General features: G+C 39.9%; 2 protein-coding genes and 1 long non-coding RNA gene across 3 annotated transcripts; 2 read left to right on the top strand and 1 right to left on the bottom strand.

The window, feature by feature from the left end:
• The first annotated feature begins 255 nt into the window (after positions 1-255).
• Positions 256-3,585, top strand: LOC112296012 (uncharacterized). Its single transcript, XM_024548094.3, has 2 exons — positions 256-3,293; positions 3,573-3,585. The coding sequence occupies exons 1-2, from the start codon at positions 1,417-1,419 to the stop codon at positions 3,583-3,585; spliced, it is 1,890 nt and encodes a 629-aa protein (XP_024403862.2). The 5' UTR covers positions 256-1,416.
• Positions 3,586-4,635: 1,050 nt separating this feature from the next.
• LOC149987381 (uncharacterized) lies at positions 4,636-5,450 on the top strand. The gene is made up of 2 exons (XR_016498613.1): positions 4,636-4,998; positions 5,172-5,450. It is a non-coding gene; the product is annotated as an uncharacterized LOC149987381 (long non-coding RNA).
• Positions 5,451-7,122: 1,672 nt separating this feature from the next.
• LOC112295820 (DNA-directed RNA polymerase II subunit RPB7) lies at positions 7,123-9,065 on the bottom strand. Its single transcript, XM_024547800.3, has 3 exons — positions 8,442-9,065; positions 7,774-8,250; positions 7,123-7,506 (listed from the first exon to the last, which is right to left on the bottom strand). The coding sequence occupies exons 1-2, from the start codon at positions 8,746-8,748 to the stop codon at positions 7,985-7,987; spliced, it is 573 nt and encodes a 190-aa protein (XP_024403568.1). The 5' UTR covers positions 8,749-9,065; the 3' UTR covers positions 7,123-7,506; positions 7,774-7,984.
• Between the last annotated feature and the right edge of the window lie 3,498 nt (positions 9,066-12,563).

Here is a 12,563-nt window from a genome sequence, read left to right as displayed (position 1 = left end):
AACATGAACTTTATTTTTATATTTTTACGTATCATATATATATATATATATATATATATATAGTTTGAAAGTTTGATTACATTATGTGCTTGCGCAAGGAGTGGAATACTGCTTTACAATTGTACCTAACTCTCGATTTTATTGGCTTGATTTGTAATTATTTGTGCACTCCTTACACCTATTTATTATGGTTTGTGCAGTTTATGCAGTTTAGCTTTATGCAAGTTTATTTTTTTATTTTATTATTCCATTCTTTTACTCTTGTGTGGTTTGATTTTATTTCATTATTAAGACTAATACCCGCATTCATGTGCCAATCCTTGACGCAAGGGAGAGAAACGCATGACTGTATTTGTATATATACACAGACACTTCAGTTTGAAAATAGTCATCAAACCGTATCTTTCACCATCAATTTCTATCGTTCATGCGCATCTTCATTTTCGAGCTTCATTTTGTTCTGCAATCGACTAAGACAAAAAACTGATACTGGGTGAGCAAGAATTCTCTGCAGTTTTATGTTGTGTATAAAAGAAGAAGAATAAAAGGATCTTAAACACGGAACATCTTCGTTGTTAACATACAAGAACCGTAAGCAGAGGATCCGAAGCCAACAGAGAAAGGCTGTGCAGGTGAAGCTGAAGGCCGCCATGGAAGGGAGGTGGTAGTTCTACTGGTCCCATGGCGAAAGGGCCCACCACCGCAGCGGGGGCGGTATTGGCAGGGCTTGAGTGGGCCAGACGGGGGGTGCAAAAATGGCACAAAGCGGCGATGGGAAGAAAAAAGGTGCCCGCGAGAGGAGGGAGAGAGGGAGTGAGTGATTGACTTACTGCGGCAGGCAGGCAGTGGAGGTGCGAGTGCGAGTAAGAGTGGAAGTGGGTAGATCTCACCCCCGCGCACGCGGGCAGGTATTGAAGAGAGTGAAAGAGGGGAGTGAAAAGGGAGGGAGCAAAAGGGGAGGAAACAGAGGAAGCAAGCGGGGCAGGCTTCGGCTCGGAGGTCAGCACCATGTCATGATCTCGCTACAAGACTGGGTTTGGACACTTTCCCCTCCCGACCAAACTGACAGCGTCGTTTGTTCTACCTGGGAAAAGGCTGGCGCTGCCGAGCTCTTTTGTGCAAGTCCACTTGCTCCTCAATCCTCCTCCAACATCCTTCAACATTCTCTCGAGTGAGGGAGACACTTCATTACAGTAGTTCGTTTTGGGTTGTGGGTTGAGAGAGAGAGAGAGGTGGAGGGGAGAGAGCAGAGGGCATGCGAGAGAGAGAGGAAGAGAGGTGGTGATAGAACTGGATTGAGGTCGTAGGGAAGAAGCAGTTTGATAGCTTCGTGAATCTGAAAGAAATCGGCACGTGGAAAAGGCACAGCATGCTCTTCTGATCTGTAGAGTGCTTTCAGAATAACGTCTGGGAGCCATGGCATCTCAGTCTTGGATCAGAGGGAATTTGCTCGGTGCAGGCGCTTTTGGAAGCGTGAACCTTGCGATTAATAGAGAGAATGGGGAAGTATTTGCGGTGAAGTCGGTGCAGGTGAAAGTGCGCTACGCAGGATCAGAAGCTGCTGTGAGAGCAATCGAGAATGAGATTGATATGTTGCAGAGACTGGATTCCAAGTATGTTGTGCGTTGCTTGGGCAGTGATTGGACTGAAGAGGGTGGCCAATTGATGCGCAACTTGTTTTTGGAGTACATGCCCGAAGGCTGCTTGACAGATTTCGTGAAGCAGTTCACGAGCTCCGGGGCTTTGGACGAGCAATTGCTGCGGACGTACACGCGCAGTATCGTGGAGGGAATTGATTACCTGCACAGCAATGGAATCGTGCACTGCGATATCAAGGGGAAGAACATATTGATTGGAAATGGAAACGTGAAGTTGACAGATTTTGGATCCTCCAAGAGAGTCGGCGCTAAGGTTGAGAGCGACGTCATGAATTGCGCAGCCAAGGTCAATGGCACGCCGTTGTGGATGGCACCCGAGGTTGTAAGGCAGGTTGAGCAAGGCCCCCCGTCGGATATCTGGTCCTTGGGATGCACTGTGGTGGAAATGGCCACCGGGAGAGCTCCATGGAGCCACTTCGCCAACCACTTCGCAGCCCTTTACCACATTGGTTGCACTGATCAGCTCCCCGAAGTGCCGGCTTCGCTCTCCGCGGAAGCACACGACTTCTTGTCTCACTGTTTCCAGCGGGATTCTTCCAAGAGATGGACCAGCGCACAGCTGCTCCAGCACCCTTTTCTAACCTCCCGATTTGTGCCATCTCCTATTGCTGTGAAAGCTCCCGCGTCTCCAATTAACTTAACACATTTCTCAGCACTTTCTGACAGCGATCCATGTGTGTCCTTTGAGGACTCTGTTCTGACCCTTGCTGCGCCCGCGCCTTCTCTTTCCAAACGAGGATTGGTTAGTGCGCAACCCGAGGCGCAAAAATGGGTTGAGGAAAATTGGTGGAGCACCCCTGCCAGCCCTGATTCCGGGCCATGGATTGTGGTGCGATCGCCGCGAAGCTCCTTTTCTCCTTCCATCGTGTCCCCAGATACGGAAAGCTCAACCTCGTCCATTGAAACCCCAATTGTGGGCCGGGATACCGAGGTCTGTGAGATCAGCTGTGATATCGAGGTCTCGGAGATTTCAACGGAGGGGAGCACCTCGGCTTCGTCACTTCACGTTTCAATATGTTTTGGAGCCCCCTCTTCACTGGGAGCTGTAGTTGGTGTTTCCTACGCTGAAAACTCTTTACTCGTGAGCCATTTCGACATTACCGAAACGGATTTCGGCTTTATGCCAAGAGGAGAAACTAGTGCAGCTTTTCATTGCCGTAGCTTGTCGGCGTCGGAGAAGTCTGTGTCATACTCCGAGGAGGGAGAATCCCCCAGTACTTATTGGAATTCACAACTCAGTACTGTAATCAGCACCATTAGTGACTCATATTTCAAGTATCGAAAAGTTTACCAGTCTAATGCGCAGATTCTCCATCACTGGTATCACGTCCTGATTAGAGGTGGCTTACGCAGAAGCAATAGGGACTTTGAATGTTGGAAATCTGATCATACTGATCACTTCATGTCACAAATTCCATATTTAGCACCATTGAATCTTCAAAAACATTTTCCCTTGCATTTCTATTGCATTCTCTCCCCTGTTTGCGTGTTCAACTTGACCTGTTTGGTTGTATCGGATGTCAACGAACTATGTGGGAAATTTTTTCTAGCTTCTGAGGAGCTTCCTCTTGTGGAATTTGCAAAAGTCACCAGTCTAACACTCCACTGTTGTCACCATCGTCGTCACAGTTCTTGGTATGCTTCAGCCCATCCACATTTCAGTTCCTCAACTCTTGTAGCCTTCATCGCAAACTGAACTTTTGTGCCACCAATCCACGGTACACTGATTGGCAACCTCGAAAATTGACAAAGCGACGGGACGATCCATGGGTCTGACTCTCAATCTTGCCTATTTGTGTTTTTTTAATTTTTTTTAATTTTATTGCCAGTGCATGCAGGCATATCCTGCACATTGCTGAGTTCCTGTGACGTCTTGTAAAACGATGTGTGACAGAGACTGATGTACGTGTGCAGGCAAGCTCTGTAAAGTTTTTTTGCGTTTTAACCTTCAATTTCTTCATTGATTAGTTCATGTACAATCCGCATGCCCTTCCGTGTTGCAGCGTCAAGCATGAATTTGAGCTCCGATTCCATAAATAGTACATACACACATATATATGTATATATATATATATATATATATATGTAAAAATTCGCAGTAGCAGGTCATCAGAAACCAAATGTGCTGGAGTTGACATGCTTTCCAAGATATCTCACTTTCAATCACTTATTCTTGTCCAACTGTATAACTCAGCATATCATTTCTACTTAAAAACAAGGGCTATTGTGGAAGCAAAAGAGAAAAGCACGAAGATGATTGTTTTTTTCTTTCTTTTTTTTCTTTCTTTTTTTTCTCTCTCTCTCTCTTTTTTTTTTTCTTTTTTTTTTTTTCTTTTCCTTTATTCTTTCTGATTGCTGTTGGTTTGAAGGGTCTATGTCTTCTGAAGCACAGAAAAGGATGTCGAGAGTTTGAAGCGACCATCGTTGTGCTAAGATAAGAGGGTCCGTCATCCGACAGCAATCAGTACAGGAACTGTACCAGAGGCAGCCACTCCATCCATTACCTGCATGCTCCGAATAAAATGTGAGGAACAGAGAGGGCCACATAGAGCCATCACGGGAATATTTTTATAATCGTCTCGCATGGCAATAATGTTGCACAGCTAGGGGCAGACTTATTGACTGCTGAGTGAATTCCAGAACTTCGCCCCCGAATGATTGATCGTGAATGAAAAATGATCTCAGATGAAATGGGACTTGTCTTCGTTGCAGTTCATAATTCGTACTGCAATCCCACACCCATTTAGTTTTACATTTTTTTTTGGGTACATGCCCCATGTTGTCGATCTGTGTGCGGTCTGTTCGTTAATCTCCACAACACGCCGCGACCGTTGGTAAGGTCTTGGAAAAGTTCAAGGTGCAACGAATCTCACCGTATGTCCCAAATGGGACGGCTGCCGGACTTTCCGAGGCATTGCATGGAGCCTCGCTGCAGTTTTTGGAGATTCATGGCCTGGAAGTCGGTTTGCAGACCCCACATCAGTGTGGATGGTTGTCTTGAAATGCGCGTGCACTATAGTGCTGGCAAGGATTTTGCACATCCGCCTTCATCTTGGAGCGGTGCAAGCTTAGAGCTGTGTCAGCAAATAGAAGCAGCACAACACCAAGTCTTCACTGAGCCGTCCAACAAATTATCTGGCATTTGGTTGTTTTCCTAGAGGTTTTCCCATAGCTGGGGGTCCCAATTTGACATAACTACTGTAGCCACGGAAGGTCGGAACCTTGCACACCAGTCATTGATGATTCTGTTCATTTCCTGTTTTTTGCGGCGAAGGAGCAGCTCTGGGCTTTGAAAGGAACTGTGCCTATTCATGTGATGTGTAACACCGCCCTGCATTCGGTATCGGAGCATCACCTCTTTTGAATGCTTCATTCATGAGGATCTAATGAGACGCTCATGTGATTTCCTTCTTCTCTCGCCGGATGCGTCTTGTTGTTGTGCTCGTGTTCAGATTGCGCAGATTGCTAATGTTCAGTTGTTGTCCTTGCCTGCGCCGTGGTCGGAACTTGCAGACTTGTTGGTTGCAATTGATTGGGATCGGCACCAGGTCGGAGTCGAATTGGTTCTTCACAACCAGAGAAAGACTCGGAAGTTGTAGAATGCGAGTTTCGGTAATCCAACGATCCTGATCTCGTTGGCTTTGAGTTTTTACATTCTTATCCGTTATTCACTTTCGAAGGTAATTTCAGCTATGGAAGTGTTCAAGAAACTATGCCTTCGTTCCCTTTCTCCGAATCAAAAGGGGGTTTTGAAGGGTTCTGAAAAATAAATGCCACTCACTCTTTCCGTTACATGGTTTTCGTCACTGGACATGCTCTTGGAATCTGCACACGCTAGTGGAAGCCGAAGTTGTGGGTCAGGAGGAAGGTGAAAATAAACGTTGTTATGCAAAACCTTTTCAAATCTGAGTACCACATTGCATGTTGATCGTGGTTAAAAGTGCGCTGTAAGGAACATTATGCCAGTGGTGAAAGATGGCAGTCCACCAGAAGTTGATCAAGTTTATTTTCTTAATGCGAAATTGAGCAACAAGTTGACGAGAATTTTAACTGGTTTCTGTAATCCTTGTTTTTTCTACTTATGTTAAAGCAAATGTTTTCGTTGAAACGAGATCACAGCGCACCTGCCAGCCAAGCTGGTATCGCTTTCTAGTGTAATTCCAGATGCCACCTCGATTCAATCTTTTTGGATATCGCATGTTATGTTGAGTTGCTGGTGCCACGAGTTTGCAGCTATCGCTGCTCATGGTGCACGTAGACTTGCAGTCTAGCCATGAGAGCGGTTCGAAGGCGAGCAGTAAACCTTGTTACTACTCCTGCAGGCTTTGCTATCAGATGCTTCTTCCTCTATTCAGCAAGAATTCTGGATGCAAGCGTCACTGATCTGAACTTTCTCGTAAGACGAAGTAGTGGCATTGATGAAAGTTGAGCATTGTCTTGCGGCAAGAATTCCACAAATACCTGTCACCTTGGAATGTGCGTATTCTGGTGGAGTGTCCGAATTCCAGAGGGTTTGTGCAAATGTCGAACTCGAAAAAAAAGATGTTTGCTTTTATTTCAGACGAATGTGGGGTCCTTCGAATCAGATTGTTCGATACCAGGGAAAAGAAATGGCATAGATTCGGAATGCATAACATCAGGTAAGGTAGCCTTTTCGACGACACATTTTCTGCAGGGTACACATTTTCTTAGGGCTAGGGTGCTTTGTTTCGACAACGGAAGGAATTGAGAAGTGTGAATTGGCCATCGTAGTGAATCCTTTCAACTGAGAGAATTTAGAACGACAGGAGATGTAGCAATTTTTTATGAGCCAAACGAGATAACAAACTTCAGAGTAAATATTAGTTTGGGATTTAGATTTTGTGGTTCAGCATGGTTCACTAGACATCATGCTTCCATTGGTTATCTAATTTTAATGGCAATAAAATTGTGAAGCTACATGCCGAAAGAAAGACGGTCGCCTATCTTTGTTGTAGAAACCAAGATATCCAGGCAAAGCCTTAGGGAGAATTGCGAAGCGTTCCAAAAGCCATGAATTGAATCGCACATGCAATTGATACAGCGTAACACACTTGCAAAATTGACAAGCTATATTTCGCAAGACAATCCTCGCACTGATTTCATATTTTTTGGGGTTTGCAGGCGACGTAGTTGACAATGTAGATGGCAATGTGGACAATCCAATAATCTCGCATTGGACCATCTAGAATGAACAGAGTGTGGTTTCAGAGCGTGTCACATAGCCTCACAGGTGATTTGAAGTTCCAGCGTGTATCTCTGTAAATGGATACAAACCTCATTTTGATGGAGCTGGGATTTATAATTGTGATCGACACTTTACTACTATCATAGTAGATATGGCTTCATCGAGGTTCAGTATTCGTGATTTCGGCTAGTAAGGCGATGCTTCTCTCTAGGAGATTGGCCGCGTCACTCTTCTTGACTGCATTATTCACTCGTTGGAGGACGATAAAAGCGTTTCCGGATCATTTATTTGGTTTGAAAAGCAGCATGATTTTAAAGCAGCTAAATTGTCTGAGTTCCTACGCAAGATTTTCGCAACAGTAAATCCAAAGCCTAGGTTAGTTTTAAAAATAGCATTCAGGTGTGAAAAGTCGAGTGACTCTGCTTCCGAAGGTTCCATTCTATGATTTAAAACTCTCTTTGTCGCCCTAATCGACTCTTTCCTGCACATGAATAAATTTATTCATGTAAAACAAATTCACAAGTCTTCAATGCCCAACTGAAAGGATATGAGTGTCAAAGTACGATAGAAGACCCCAATTAACAGTTCAAACATCCCGGATCTCCTCGTCAAAGCATGTTGCAAAATAGAGACGTGCAGGATCTGCATTAAGGCAAGGCTTCTATTAGCTTTGACATGTAGGTTGAGAGCATTATACCGAACCCAAACCTCAGGAATTGTCAAATGTCAAACCTGCGATACCAAACACCATAAATAAAAACAAAAACTCGTGTTCTAATCTTATTCTCAATGGAGAAACCAAGTGATCATGCAGTAGAAGAGATGAAGCAATCCCCGAAATCTACAGAATGTGCAGAACTGGTATCAAGGCAAACATCCACGCTCGATAAATGTAACTGTCGTAATTACCTTATATACAAGTGCTCTCTACCTTGAAGGAACTTCCTGAGAAATGATGAAAACCCCATGTCATCCGCACGCATACCTTCAGTCTGCTCCAAACCCCACTGTAATACAGAACCTGCTTTGCATGCAAGTTTACGTAATACTTTCAAACATCCCCATGCTCGAGAAAATGGACAACTTCAAGCAGAATCACTGGGTGCTTCCCTCAAAACTTTCAAATAGCGAACCCATTGTCGAAGGTAGGATCGCCCTCTTCGAAGACGCGGCCCAAGAGGTCGCCATTCAAGGTCCCGGCTGCCATGATCGTCCTTTCCTTGGGCTCCCAGCGCGTCCCGACCACTTTCAGTCGTGCCATTGATTTAGGTTTGATCACGCTTCCCGATGAATCATGCCACTCATTGTACTCCAGGGAAGCACCTGGACGGAACTCGAACCCATCCATCTCCTTCCGCGGGACGAAGATCCGTGACGCGCCGCAGGCTGCGAGAGCACGCATTGAACTGTTATCAGCAAAGGAAATTCCCAAAGACGACTGCCAATTGTGCAATCTGTAAATACTACTCATGTACAAACAGCTCTGTAAACTTGTCGCTGCGGATGTGGTGACCAAACCACACAACTATGAGCTCCTGAGTGATCGCACAACAGACGGACGAAGGTTAGGCACTCACCTGCCAAAAATCCCCTCTCCAAAACATCCGTGACCTCCGCTTCAAGGATCTCGTTACGAATCGGGCGGAACACGATGCACTTGAATGTCACCCAAAAGATCACGGAGCCCGTGCCAGACCGGATCTTCCCCGGCGACACGTCCTCCAGCGTCGTCACGGTCACGTGAAACCCATGCTCCTCCGAGCAACGCTCAGCATCAAAATCCTTGAGCAAGCGCCGAATCATGGCTCTTCGTGTGTGCAGCTCATCGCCGAGCTCCTGCGGCTCCACCACCACGAGACGCCGCAATTCCACCTCGAAAAACATATCGCTCTTCTACCAACTGCAAAAAACCCACAAGGCGATCGCCCAAACACGTGCTAAAAACAGCCCCTCTTCGCTCTAACACTACCAAAACATGGACCCCATTGCAGATACAACGAGGACGACCACACTTGGAAGGCGTCGACAACAACAACAACCTTCGCAACCCGAAACCCTAAAACTGGGAGCTTCGATTTGGGACCAGCTTCCAAGGCAGAATGTGTCATCCCATCTCCATCACCATCGAAGTGGTAGCAACACTTCCACCATCACCATGTTCATGGCGACATCAGCTTGTCTTCCTATCCCCTCCACTCCTCCCTTTTTGTTATGTTAGTAAAAGAACAATCAAACTTCTTTAAAGGTGAGATAATTCATCTTTTTGGTGTGCATTTCTTTCTCATGAGGTGTTATCTTGGAATTTTTTTTGAGATAATTTAACAAACAAATTTTCATATGATTGGATTTTGCTATTTAGTGCATTCTCAATCTTTGCTTAATGCAACACCATCAAATAAATTTGTTTTGCTAATCAAATTGAGGCATGTCTACTTACATGATTATAGCAATCAAAGAAAAATTGTCATCATTAAGTTTAAGTTTTACACAAATCTTGTCAATCCAATCCTTATTGGCCAATTAATGGCTTGTTAGAAAATCTTTTACTTATGAATTTTAGCATTCTTTGTTTGTATATGAAATAAAAATTCTTATTGGAAAAAGTCCTATATATATATATATATATATATATATACTATTTCTATTTCAATTTTTTAGGTCTCGTGAACTATTATAATTTGGTTCTTACTTTGTTTATTTTATTTTAATTTTAAGATAAAACTATAATAGATACAATGCTAATTAATCTACATAACTATTTATTTGGCACCATCAAAACTAATCATATTAAAACAATCACAATTCAATACAAAATTTAGAATGTTATCTCTATGCTTGTATATGTTTAGAAAAGATTGCCTATACATCTTTTCAATTGCTTAAGATTCAAAAAAATAATATGTTCTTCTTATTACTTATAATCTTTAATCTATCAACAACATCTATGTGTCTTATTTATGTATTGAATATATTGATACTTGTGTTAATGTTTATTGGCACTTAATTAAAATTTGAATAGAAAAAAATCACTTTCTAATAGTTGTAATTTCTCTAATATTACATGTCATATGGTAGATTTTATTATTAAGATTTTGATATGTAAATAAATCATGTAATAGGAGAATTCAATTAATACCACTTTTATACAAGTTAAAATTTTAATTTTTATTTAATTTTTATTTATTTTATTTTATATAGCATTGTTGCCAATAGAAATATATCACATTCATTTAGAATCTAATCCATATTCATTTAGTTTTTACTATATAAGGTTTTAGATTCTTTCTCATTAAATATTATTTTCTATCGAATTCACTACCAAATTAAAATAAAGAAATAAAGAAATTATATAATATATTATTTATTAACAAAGACTATAGATTAATCAACTAGTTTTTAAATCTAATAGATTGAACTAATCAATTTTATAATATAGATAGTATCAAAGACAAAGAATGACATACTTAACTCACTCATCTCACCTCTTGCTATAAGTTTGGATATTAAAAAACTTTAAATAAAGATTTTTTTAATATACCATTTTTATAACAAAGCTTATAGAATTTTTATTCTACAAATAATTCTTCAATGGCTACTAAAAACTTATATATATTAACATGCTAGTTCTACATCTCTTTTGCAATCTTACAATAGCTTACATAAATATATTGTAAAGATTTGATGTTTTGTATAATCTATGTGTATTTATTTAGATCTTATGCATCCTACTTTAGTTCTTTCACATAATAGATACTTTTTAATAAAAACTCACGACATAATTTTTTTTTCATGTAAATAATCAATATAATAATCAATTAATAGAGAGATAATTATAAATTAGCATTCTAAATATAATAATAAAGATTTAATATTAAAATAGAAGATACATAATGAAGGTAGGATATACTATAATCATGCATTAATATTTTATTATAAATATATATATATATATATATATATATATATCAAAAAATTATTACTTAGACTATTTTAATACTTTATTCAACTGAATGTCATAGATATAGATATTTATTCAAATTAAAGGAGTTAGATAGAAGTAAATAGAAGTAAATAGAAGTAAATATATTTGATAAAATCTTATAGAGAAGCTTCATAGATGTGGTTTGACTTTATATGTGTTTGTAGGGAATTGGTAGGTTGAAAATTTAGCCATCAAGTTGGCTACATATTACTCATATTAGCTACTTGTGGTAGAAGTTTGTCATATAACTGTCATGGATGCACTATACAAAGAAGAGAACAAGAAATTGAACAAAAGAGCTTCAACAAGAAAGCTAGTAAGAACTTTATTAAATCATATGAATATAAGATCAATATCAAGAGAGATGAATTAGAATTACAAGAAATGTATTGTTGAGAGTGAGGATCCCTTCAACCTCAACTCCAATATATACTAGGCATTAGGAAGCTTCTTAAGAAATTTCCATGTTGCTTGAAGACAAAGCAATCTTAAGAAGCTTCTTGGATAATTTCTTTAATCTTCTTAGAACTTTCTAAAATCTACTTAAATATTTTGTAAATCTTTTAAAATTCTTTAAGAATATTTTTAAAATCTTCTAAAATATGATAGAATATTTTAATAATATTTTAAAAATCTTCTCATTTGATGTCCATAACATTATATCTCTTTCTAATTCCAAGTTCTATAAGGAGCACAGATTTCATATCTGCAATAGAATGATCAAAGCTTAAGCATTATCTTTAAGGTTTTCTTATTTGAGTTTAGTATGGGTATTTCCTCCATTGAGAAGGTCCAGCTTCATCTCAAGGATGACTTTTATAAACCATTGAATTGACTCACTTTGATATTTAGTATAAAAAATATACTTATTGTGCTTAAAACATAAATTTTATGAATTAATATTAGAATTTTAGGAAAAAATAGAAAATAAATTTCTAATAGCGGATATGCAATCTATGATAGAATTTAGTAAGAAAAAACTATAAAGAATATATTTTTCTAGTTAGCTAGTAGTAGAGGAATTACAAAGGAAGTAGTCTTGATGTCAAAAAAGAAAAAATAAATAAAATCTAGTGAAATTTAATTATGATGGATTTGAAGATTTTTTCCAAATTCAACAAATTCAAGTGACAAAGTGATTCTTCTAATCTATGGAAGCCTTTCAAATACAATGGAGGCATCAAATACACCATGTAGAGTGAAGAAAATAAGTTCAGCACCCTTTCCTTCAAAGTACAAGTAGAGAAATGAAATTCTCATTTTTTGAAGAATTTTACAAATATTGCCTAAATCCTTGTAGGTAAAAAAAAAAAAAAAAAAAAAAACATTCATAAAAGTTACAAAGGAGCATAGATTGATGCATGTGAATAGTCAATCTTAGCATAAAAAGGTGTTTTAAACACAATGATTAAGTTAGATTTATCAAAAACTGTTTATTTTTCTACTTACAAGAGCCATCAGCCTTAATGACGAAATTAGCTCTTGGATGAAGGAAGGCCAAGATCTACATTAGGAATCTTAGAGATCAAGGGTGGAGATGTGGCCGCCCTTCCATAAGCCACCACTCAATTATATAAGAGTGGTTTGGTTTCCTAAGCCTCTCTCTCTCTTTCCTTTTTGACGAGGACAAAGCCATGCCAAAGTGTGGTCTCAACCTTAACCCTAATCTTAATTTTTTGCTTCTTTCTTGATCTTAGATCTCTTTGTGAACTTTAGG

This window comes from Physcomitrium patens, chromosome 19 (assembly GCF_059467195.1).
Source record: "Physcomitrium patens ecotype Gransden chromosome 19, ASM5946719v1, whole genome shotgun sequence".
NCBI classification, from domain to species: domain Eukaryota; kingdom Viridiplantae; phylum Streptophyta; class Bryopsida; order Funariales; family Funariaceae; genus Physcomitrium; species Physcomitrium patens.
The sequence above is the reverse complement of the archived record's forward strand: the minus strand, read 5'-3'. Positions and strand labels throughout refer to the sequence as shown.